Source organism: Vanessa cardui, chromosome 5 (genome assembly GCF_905220365.1).
Source record: "Vanessa cardui chromosome 5, ilVanCard2.1, whole genome shotgun sequence".
Taxonomy (NCBI): Eukaryota; Metazoa; Arthropoda; class Insecta; order Lepidoptera; family Nymphalidae; genus Vanessa; species Vanessa cardui.
Window position 1 is genome coordinate 8028311 of NC_061127.1, and position 12399 is coordinate 8040709.

The 12399-nt window shown below is 32.8% G+C and overlaps 1 protein-coding gene across 1 annotated transcript in view; it reads right to left on the reverse strand.

Annotated features, from left to right (window-relative positions):
* The window catches only part of LOC124529744, an 85902-nt gene extending 73814 nt beyond the window's left edge, over positions 1-12088 (reverse strand). Inside the window, exon 1 of the mRNA XM_047103646.1 lies at positions 11457-12088. Within this exon, the coding sequence (XP_046959602.1) occupies positions 11457-12073 (617 nt within the window). The 5' untranslated portion in view covers positions 12074-12088. The remainder of the gene's footprint in view (positions 1-11456) is intronic.
* Between the last annotated feature and the right edge of the window lie 311 nt (positions 12089-12399).

Consider the following 12399-nt stretch of genomic DNA (forward strand, 5'->3'; position numbering starts at 1 on the left):
TATTTTCAAAAGGAGATTTTGCTAGGATAATTAATTTGTATATTTAAAATGCTTGTGTATTCAACTACTGTTATCATATCAAGCAGAATAATCGAACTATAATTGAAAATAATCTTCATTCTAGGCCTTTTCGGAGTCCTAAATCTAATTAGACAGGCATGTGTATTATATTTAAGGATTTGTGTGAACGTATTAAATGCGTAAGTTAGTAACAACATAGTATACTGTTTGGTACCGTACTCTCTCATAACCTAACTCCAAGCAGCAATAAATAGTATTGTGATCCGATTGGAAGAGTGAGTGAGCTAATTTTAGGGAAACACAAAGGTCATGAAAACCCAGTTCTTAAGGTTGGCTTATCAAGACTGTAAGAAATGATTAACATTTCTTATAGCTCGAGTATATAACGCCCATTTACTCCTTCGCTTATCTATGTACCTATGTTATGAAAATATAGTTTATTTATATAATTGGATACGTTAATTCCAAAAACAATTAAAATCTGAACATTTTTTTCTACAGTTAGGTATAGTTAGGCATTACAAAAAAGTCTCTTTTATTTTTACAGAGAAATATCAGACAATTAAAATTTTAATAATGACATGTTCTTTATTTAAACGATATTGATTTGTAATAGAAGAAAATAAATATTTCATAACGGTTTAAAGAGGTCACATTAAATGTTTAACATTAGTAATCCGGTCGGAATCCATGACAAGCGTATGGTTTTGTTAAAGAACCTTACTTAGATAACAAACGAAAGTGTTAAATGTTATTGTGTAACATGCTATTTGTTGACTGAATAATACCAAAAGTATTGTGTGTTACGTACGAGTATTCACGTATCTGTTAACCCGTCGGAATTACGTAATCTCATGTATAGCATTGTTCGGTATATAGTTGCGATTTTATTAAACTGCAACAATCTCTGGTACAGTTAATTGAATATCATAGTTTTCGATTAGAAAGGCTAAGAGGATTTATCTCGAATCACGGTGCAAACGCAAATAACTACGTTCATTGAACGTTAACACAAGTATTATTAAGCTGTGCAATTATCGTCTAAGTTTATCTTTAACGCTATTTCATAATAGCTTTATTATTTAAGGCAATATTCTAGCTGAATATTTTACCTCGCTCGAAATCGTATTTACGCGTTTCCCCACATTTAGTTGAAACCTACTAAAAAATCAGCTGTTCCCACTTGATCTCTTCGGGATCGCTTGCGTATGCTACCGTGATGCCTCGACGGTTGCCCACCTAGTTATAAGTTTCTCTAATATACCGGGGCTTTTATTAGCACGTTTGCACGTTAAGATAAACCATTTATCTATTCACAGATGAAGCTCATGTTATGTAAGTTAAGGAAAATTGAAAAAAAATAACATAAGTATCTTATTTTCAGATGGATGTTGCAAGCAAACGAAAGTTTTAAAGACGGCAATCCCTTTTATTTTCACGTAATGTCCATATTGCATGTTACAGGCCAACGACACGGAGTTATTTTTACAAGCGATGCTATGAAACAGACATTTTCTTGTGCGTGTCGCACACTATTATTACAGGGAATATTTTATAAGCAATACACACTTAAAAGTAATGCTATTGGCAGACACGAAATTTGTTACGTTGACATTTTCTGACAGCATTGGTTTTGTTTCTTAATCGCAATATCAAAATAGCAAATCACTACTAAACGATGAGCTCTCAATTTTTTATTTAAGTATAGAACATATTACAAATGTATTGAATAAAAAAAACAAATATTTTGTACGTCATGCCAATGACTGGTGTATATTCTAATAAACAGATATGTTATACCTATACTAAACAACAGAAAAAAGTGTGCCGCGCCGGGGACCGTTAATTTTACATTTCGTTACAAGTAAAAAGGATAGCTTGATAAAAAACAATAAGTAAAAGGGATAACTAGATGTTTTAATTACGCAAAACGTATTACTACATAATTATGATGTATTATAAGGTATTACTGGCATAATTATGATGAAAACGACTAAACGCAAACGTCCCAATTAGGACGTTTTCTAGTCTTCACTTTTTGCGCGTTAATGACATATCTGTTTACTAAAACATCATTGCCTCATACTGACAGATATGTATTTTGTTATGATCCAATAATAATATTGTGCTAGTTTTGAAATTACAATTTAATTTAGTACATTAATTATATGTATATCGCTCATTGTCTTGTGTCCATATTATATGTTTACAGAGATTTATTTTATATATTTTTCATCATTTTGTATGAACCTTTGAACGTAGATAATACACTTTTTTGCAAATACGGGTAAAATTATTACAAAAAGGTTGTATTGAAAATAACAAGTAATGAACGTTTCGGGGCCTGCGAGGGAAGGTAACAAAACATTTTTTATAAGTGGTCGAAGTTTTTAAATTTTCAAAGTTCGATTTTATATTGTAATACTTTTGTTGCAAAATATCAAAATATTCAATAACCAATGAGTAATCCTAATCCGGTTTCAGTGTTAAAATAAACATACACTTTATAACACACCTACATATGAAAAGTAATATTCTACGAAAAATGATCACAGTAATGGGATGTCTGAAATACAATTAATATTGCTTATCTCATTAATATAACGCTTTAATTTAAGCAATTTATAGAACAGTCTCCGTATCTACATATAACAAGCAATAAATAGTAAAGTTTCATCATTCAGGTTACAAATAACTATTTGCTCAAAACACTTAAAAGTTATTACTTTGTCGTAATGTTTGGTTTTCGAAAGATGCAATCGTCCGCAAAATTGTACAAATACAGTTTCTCGAACGCTATAGATGTAAAAGAACAGAAAAAGAATATGAAAATTTACAGCAACTGTCAAATTTATTTTTTTAACATCTCATTTTTAAGTCATCTCGATGGGCTTCAAACTTTAAACCAATCGGCTATGTTTTAAGCGAATTGGATTCAGTTAGTGTACGTAATATAATCAATTACTCGTAATGTATCATAACGCGTTTGTGTCTAGCTGTTAGCGCAAATTTTATACCTGCCGTGCCGGTCTTGCGTGCTGCACACGCTAGGCGAAGCTCAGTGCGTACATTAGGAGACCACGCGCTGACGCTCTCGAAAGCGTCGATGTGCGATTGATTTGGCCGCACTGCCGCCACCGCCGCGAAAAGTGGGAGAGCGCGTGTATACGAGAGCCTGCGCGCTATTTAATATTTTTTTTAATTTTTACCATTTTTTTTTCTTTTTTATTTCAACGTTTGCTGTTAATTGATTGCCAGTTAGAATGTAATAAATTAGTTTTATTGTCAATCAATTATCTCTAAGAGTTTGGAGTTCGAAAATTGAAAGTGCATTTTTCGTACCTGATCTCCAGTCGTGTAAGATTGTACACTTCTACATATCTTACACAAGTGTATTTTGAGTATGGTAAGGTGATATATAATCACTATATCACACATGGGAATCCCAAGTCATCTTATATGACACGAAATAACATTATGAACTCCATAAAATAGCAAAAAATTGATTAAAATGTAGACAAAAATTGTTTCCAAATACTTTTAAACTTTCTAAATACTTTAATGGAGTTGAAATTTGTTTTCCATTTATAATTTATTTTAAATAATTAACTCTTTAATTATCTCTAAAATAGATTATACGATCCATTTCTATCACTGAATCATAAATTAAACTAACCTTAATTAATTCAATTACAACATACATCATTATCTCTCCACATGGCCTCATCAGTTCAATGCAATTACTCATTATATCTATATTGGAGACTATTTCAAATTACACGCCGATATACATAAACACTTCTAACATAATACAAGAAAGAAAAGTAGGCATAAACAGTAATATGTTTCCAGCGTTACCACAGTCATACCGTTAGGTAAATGCCTCTTCTATTAAATGAAAGTATTTAATCTTATTACAGAAAAAAGAATATCTTTCAGCTATGTTTTCTCATCAATAATCTATCTACTAAGAATAGGAAGAATTTTAAACAAAAAAATGTAATGTAATTCGATGTCGCGACTTTCGAATATGTTTCACGTGTATTTCACGGCAATAAATAAAAAAAATTCATTGTCAGATAAATAATAACAAAGCAACACTTAATAAACAATTACATAAGCTGGTAAATTGCAACCGGATATTAAGAATAACTTTAATTGCAAATGATAAGATAATCGTGGTACTAAAGAACATTATATACAGTTGCAAACGGCAATGATCTTATCTGCTAAAATCCCGACGAAACAAGTACGGTGATTGCATAAAGTGATTCAAACGGCAAGACGACGTCTTTGATACTGTATGAGGGTCACTCAACAATATTGTACAGACATATCACATTGATGTCTTGATTTTGTCTCGTTTTTATAAAATGACTGTCAACTGAGCAAAAAATAACGCCCCTAAATTAATAGTTCTATTTTGTGTCACAATAAGGATAGCATTGATTGCAAATACATGTTAAATCTCATGTATCGATGATGATTAACGAGGGGACGTTTTTTTGTAATTCGTTTCCGAAAATATGACTAAACACATTATAGGAATAAAACTTATACAAGTACATGTAGCGAATTTTGAAAAAAAGTTTTAGTATACAATAGTTGCATTTCACAGTTTCAACGGCCTTAAATTTGAGCATTGACGTGCGTACGACAAGCGCATGTTTTTTGTTATTTATAGATGTGCATGTTTTTGTTCGTAATCTATGCATTCGCGTATCGTTCAACCAATTTAGTTGAAACTTTGTATAGTTGATGTTGACGCGAGCGTAAAGCGGTAACAGTACCATCAACACAGACAATAAGTGGCGCGCAAATTGTAACAAATAATGACGCACTAAAATCGAGAGAAAGTAATGTATGTACATTTGAATGAAATACTAACATAAAATATCCCATGTATGAGTACTATTTTGTGATTATTCATATACATAGTAACATAATAATTATTAAACGTTAATTTATCTACAGTTAAATGACAAAATAATCAAATTCATACAAAAGTATTTGTATCAAGCCTTCAGTGCCTAATGGGAAATTTGTGAATTTACAATTATTAGTTACTGAAATGCAATTTCTGATGAGCTAAAATTTAGCTGCTAAATCATATTAACTAAATATCGAACGCATCATGGATTGCCATTGTGTCACTGTCCATTGACTATACAAATAAAGCTCAAATGAGCTTTCTGAAACTAGAGATTAGTCTTATATATAAATAGTATTTATAAATAATAATATAATTTTAGTTGCAGTGTATATTTGAATTAACTTAAGCAACAATGGTATACGTGTTTAGCATAGTACCATCAATATTTATATGTCTACGTGTGGAGTTTAGTATTGTACATATATAAATATAAATTACAATTTATTTCACAAATAACAAACAAGCTTTAATTGAAACTTAAAATGTGTGGCTTTGCGTAATACATTTGTATTACTAAATATCAGTAAAACCACGTACATCAACGCGGCACAAAACGTGTAATATGAATATACTATTGCGAGGTTTTGAATGTTACAATATTTATTTAAGTTGCACTTTATAGAGATATTGTAGAAAAGGTTCGGGGATAGCAGAAATGAATCTTAACAAAAGGTGGGTTGAAAATGGACAAGTACCTGCGCCATTCAATTTGTTAATCTGTGTCCGTAATTAAACCGGTGCGCTGCAGTAAAGCGAAACGTCTGTCGTTAGGAAATCTGTCTTCTAAGAAGTTCTAACACATCCGCCAACCCGCATTAGAATATCGCAATGTATTAAAATTGCAAAACTCGTAATCTATGACATACGTTTAGTAATAGAATATTTTAACAACATAATTTAGCATGATAACATGTTTTATACGTGATGTAAATTTTATTTTTGTTGTATTAGGATGATTTGTAAATACCTATGACAGCTACAGTCATAGAGCTGCAAATTTTATATTCGTATTCAGTTTTAGGGTTCGTATAGTACTTGTGCCGCGGACAGTCAGACAATGCTCGCAAATTGGATTGTCAGCGCCGCGAGGATCAGGGCACTCGTAATTGGCTTCGAATTACGACTCATGTGCAATCTCGTGCTCGAATCCTAACCACAATACGAGAAACAAACAGAATTATGATGATATTAAGCGAATACTAATATTTGGAAAGCTCATAGTTTGTTGGGAAATCTTTTAGTTAGTTGTACCAATTTCTCTTTGACAAATGCTTATAAATTCCGATGTGAACGATTTAAGAAATGTATATCTTTTCGATATCATATTATTCTGAATTTGTATTTACTATATAAACATAAATTCCATAGAGCTGAAAATAAGTAACTACTGAATTTCTTGTCGGTTCTTCTCGGCATAATTTACTTTCCGAACCGATGGTATCTTAACATTTATTTCAATGCTGTAAAATAACGAGCACACTCTTGCTCCCTAGTTTTCTATGTTCCACTAACCTGGAAGATATCTCATAAGGCCGCTATAGGTAAGTCTTTCGGACATCATTCTATGTAGAAGTTTTGTTGGTGTAAGGATCAGTATAGCAAAGTATTGTTATTGTATTTTTCTTTTTACCTCACAATGGCTCAACAACCAACAAAAAATGTTGTAAATGTTGGTCATGGATTTTATATTGTATTTATTCGCTCATGGATTCTTTAAGTATTCTGTGAAACCTTCTACGATTACACAAGAAAACCCGTAAGGTTCAGCGAATTAGTTTATTTCTTTGTATTAGTTTTTTTTTTTTTTAAAATCAATCAATATATATTATACCTTTAGAAAACCGGACGTTTTAAAAGATTTACTTAACACTTTTAAAATATAAATCTTCACAATATATGACTACACTTAATTCAAAATGCGGTTCTTTTTGTAATCTACATACTTAGTATAAGGTTTAATGCAAAATAAATTTATTTAACGCTTTGATTTTATGAACTAATATACTATGAACAACTACTCGCATAAATTAAATTTAAGAAATATATGTTATTTATTGCAAAGTAAAAAGGGTTATTTATTTATTTACGTATCTGATCTTTAGACTCATTTTATAAGGATTCATCCAGCCACTTGACGTTATTCACACGCAATCAAACTTTGTTATTTATAAATAATATCAAATTGAATTTCCATAAAAGGCGTTAAAGTAACTATTACGTAACAACTTAATTACGATAAATATTAAAACATTGATAACGAGCGTTCCCATAAAAGCACAGCAGTTTGTTAAATTAAAATTAACGACTTTTAACAAGTCCATCCACTTCAGATACAAGTTTAGTTTCCGATATAGAAGATTTTCTGGTGGCTTTGGCGCTAGTCCCGGCCATTAGGATGTTGGCAGCGAGCCAACGGCGTCCGAGGTGCGAGTATATTTGTACATTTAGCATTCAAGGAAGTGTGGAGTCTTGGAATAGAAGCACATGGAATGACGAACCGGTCTCGATAAATAAACGGGGGATTTGCGCTCCAAACAGACGGTACACTTAACGGGTTTTTTGGAAGGCTATAAATTTTAATAAGAACGTATATTATATTGATAATTTAGCAGTAAAAGAAAATATTATTAATAAATCCAGTTCTTATAGCGAGGTGTTCAACGAGGAATTTCGTGGCAAGTGAAATTAATACATTATTTTAATTGATTAATATTCATATACTAACTGCCATTACTTATATATATGTGTCATTCAAAAGTAATTGGTTAGAAATTTCATTCAAAATACTAATTACATGCTATCTTAACATCAAAATTCGATTTCTTCACATGGAGTCGAATGTGCTATAAAATTTTACAAGCGATGTTGCGCAAAACAGCGATATTGACCGATAAAACGTTTCGAGGGCAAGACTGTTGACTGACGTGCGCTAGCGCATCTTGCAAAACATTACACAGCCTTTGTTACTATTATACTTTATAATGAGAGAATATTCATTACTTATCGTGTTACATATCACACTTCGAAATATGAAATCATTATAATTAAAAAATATACACAAAATACAAAATATACTGTGTCAATTGTTCAATTATTTATTTCAATTGAATGTAAGCATAATACAATTACTAGTAGGTACCAATGATAACAGTAATATGAATTACTTATTACACACTTTTTTAAATTAAGATTTGTAAATGCATTTGTATAAAAACTGTTTAATGTTGATTATTTTTCGAAAAAATATTAGGAAATCAAACAACCTCTTATATATATCTATAATTCTATACATATATATATATATATACTTGGGCAAAACATACTTAGAGAAAACCACTGATTATATTTCGAAACACCTATTCGTGACAACTGCTATGCTTGTCTAACTATGCTCACTCACTAATAAAATTAATCTCAAAATATAATACGTTTCAAAAATAAATACTTTTATAATTTAAAACGCTGGTTAATAAAATTAAAATAAGTATACATAAAAATAATTAATAGATGAGATATTATTTAACAATATAAATTTAAGAAGCGTGAAGCATTACGTTATACATTAGCTAAACTTTAACATAACTAACCTACACATAACACGTAGAAACTGATATATATGTTTATTGAAATAATAAATAAAGAAAGTCGATTTTACCTAATTCTTCTTCTTGATTTAAAACCTAGCAAGTATATGTTACTCGGATGAAAATGCAATAATTGAGTACCACATAATTGTGTGAAGTGCATTTTTTGTTGTATATTATCTATCCAGATTTTAACCATATTCATATACTTATGTGTACTATAAACATATGATATGTATCACAATATCTCGCTCAAGACTTCAAAATAAAATTTCAATAATTAATATTTTAGAAATTTATCTTCAAAGATAATTACAGTAATACAATAAATCGTACTAGAATATGACTTGTTCAAAGTTAATATTGGACTTAAACGCCGTTTGCGCTTACGCACTGCCCGTACGACACACAAGCACACACGCACATTGCACATCCGACTATCGAGTTTTCTGTGTCACAAGACCGACCTACACGGACCTCGACATTAAGTGGGACATGAAAGAAGCACAGTATTCTTGCTTAACAATCAAATCCTATGTTATAAACTGTCCTCTGATTAACCGACACTTATAAAATTACAAACTTGCGACATATCACGTTCCTAAGCTGCATTTGAAGTTGAAGTGTTATACAAAACATGTTTATTATTGTTTTATTTATTGTTCAAAATCAATAATAAATCAAAATTATGTAACACCATGTTAATTATATATTTATACAAAACAAGTTTTGTTTACACAATTACCGGATGGTTCCGAGGATTGCTATTAACTATAATATATTCAATCATATATTTATCAAATCAAAAATAACGAATAAACAATGTTATCGTCATTTGTATTAACATTAAGAGTTATTAGAACATTATAAGGTGCTTAAATGTTTATCTTTTATATTGTTATTAGTACTTCAACGGATACTGTATCAACTTAAAACCTGACATCTGTTAAAGTGAACCGAGTAAAAAGGCCGCGCTACTTTCCACGTCGACGCTCGTCTCAATAAAGTCGAGAGTAAAAACTTGCAGAGCCGTGTCGCACTGTTCTCACGCACTTATTCGGAGCAATACTTTTAATACACGATGATACTCGCTCCGATAATGATAACGTTCAGGTACAACGTACCTGATAACCTTTTCAATTAATTTAACTTTGAATTTTAGTTTATAATGGTGGTATTTTTTTTATCTCTATCATAAAAGTTTAGATAATTCGTGTTTTGAAATGAGTGCATTTCCTAGAAAGATTGAATGCACCAAAATATGGTGCATTTCATAGGGAGACTCATTTTATGACTTGTTATTTTAAAATATATTAATGTTTTATATTTTTGAGCGCTTGTTCAATTTTATCATTATAGTAAAAATATTGAAAGAAAGAAAAATGAGGTCTAAATGCACTCCATGTTCTAAAAAGCCGCTTTCCACCATGTGTTCTGAAACCAGTCCCAACCACTACCGCTTGCTGCATTATCACTTCACTAAACCTGTTTAATTATGTACATTACTACATTTACAGACACATTCTTTTCTTTATAACCCACTTCACTGATAAATCATTAGTTTACTAGCACGCTTTGCTATTTTTTTTTATTTACTTAAATTGGAAACGAATAAAAACTTATTGTGGTAAAACACGTAGTAACTGTTTTGAAAAAATCTATAATAAAAACAGTGCAAACTTTTTTGTTGTGCTTATCAGATGAAACTTCAAAACCAAAATGTACATTACATGTACCAGAAGACGCAGCATGTTTCAGTGAAGGTTTTACTATATCATATTTTTAAACAAGTTCCTGCGCTTCGCAATTTCACTCAGTTTAAATTGAGAGTTTTCAGGTGACAAGCTTGCGTTTAATATTCTTGTAATAAATATGTAGTTTAAAACAAAACAAGAACGTAAATAATTACAATGTATCACAATTACTTAAGTGAGGAAATGAATATGCGTCACAAGTCATTAAAATGTTGTAATATTACTAGAGCATCTGGTGAATGGCCTTGTTTGGTAAATATGTTTATTAGACAATAGTCGTACATAACAAGGTCGACTCACTAAACGAAATCAAAGTATATTTTACAAAAAATATTAGGAACAAGAACTTAATCCATTTTTGACGAAAAATTCCCAAATCTTTTTAATATTATTCATTCAAAATTATTGTTTTCTATTTTGGCGTAGTTTGCATATACATCAAAAATGACGGCGCACGTATTCGGTAGCTTTCATAGCCAAGGTCGGCGCGGATTTTGCTCCTGTTTTCACCGTAACTTTCTGTTCGCAACTTGAATTCGTAATGTTAACAGGTTCGTTAGTATAATATTTTATTTGAGTATGCATCGTACAAACGTAATGATTATACATTATATACATGATGCCGTAACGAAAATGATATTTCATAAATTACATTGTCGACGTGTTTTATAACAAACAATGATAACGAATAAAGAACAGATAAACAAAAACAAAAGACTTCAACGGGCGATGCTACGAAGGCGCTCACAGAGATGTTAAACGTTTTGTTTACATTATACGTTATTTATGTTTTATTCACAAAGATTGCAAATCATTTCGCTACTTTTGTCGAAATGTCTTTATATGAGTAGCGGGTACTGCAACATATGTATCGCTTCTTGCCTTTCTCCGAATCCGCATGTTAACATGACCGACTAAGCAAAATAAAGAGGCGTTTCTATTTACAGTCGATCGCTCCATAAATGGCGGAACATTTATGGTCTATTGTTATTGTGTTAGTATCTACTTGAAGAATCTTTTGTTTTTGTGTAGGTGTTGAGAGTCGAGTATTTTGTAACGATATGTGACCGATTTGTATAGACTTTGATGACTCAATACTTTCTTTCATTATCTCTTCGATAATTAATGCATATGCTAAGAACTTTAGTGTTTAAAAAACTGCACCTGAGAGGTATAGGTTGGAACGGAAACCGATGCACTGGTGGAGGAAGAGGCGCCACGATGGGCGCGGGTGGTGGTGGTACAGCCACCGGCACCGGGTGCATGGGCGGCGGCAGCGTGCTGTACGGCGGCGGCGGGACACTCTCTAGCAGATCGGGCACGCGAGGCGCCCGCGCACGCCGCGCTCGCCGCCGCCGCGCAGGCTCCTCCGTCTGGCATTCCGCGCTCGCTACACTCCTTTCTCTCTCCGTCTGCACCTCACTGTTCACGTTGGGACCTGGTGGCGCATCTTGCACCTGCACTATGTTCACATTGCACTCGTTCGATCGGCTCGGCTCGCCGGGCACACGCACCGAGACCGAGTCCGACTTACGCAGAGGAGCGGGCGCCGGTACTGGCAGCCGCATCTCGTGACGGGGAGTATTCGCGCGGTACGACGCGCGCGCATGACGACCGCCGTTTGGCGACTGGAGCGTGTGCGCCTCGTCCCCCGCGCCGACGACGTACACGCTTGCAAGAGCGCCATCGGTGCGGGAGCGCAAGAGGGGCGGCGAGCGGCAATCGTAAGGCTGCCACAGTAGAGCTGAGAGTGCCTCGGCCGCGGACAGCGGCGCGCTCATCTCGCCACTGCGCTCCGCTGCCGCGCCTCTCCTGCCACCCGCCACCCGCCACCACCTCTACCTAAACCACACATTAACTAAATTTTACTTCATTTCAAAATAAGTTCACTTATTATATAAAAATAAACTCCTGAACTGTACAATAATTAAGTATTGGATTATACAATTATTAGACTGTCTGTACTCTTACAACACCTTACAATATAAAATTACATGTAATATTAATCAATACACTGCAACTAATCATTATTGTATTAAAACACTTATAGAACATGTCAACGAGATACAAAATAATGCAGCTGGTATAATAGAGACAAAACAAAAAT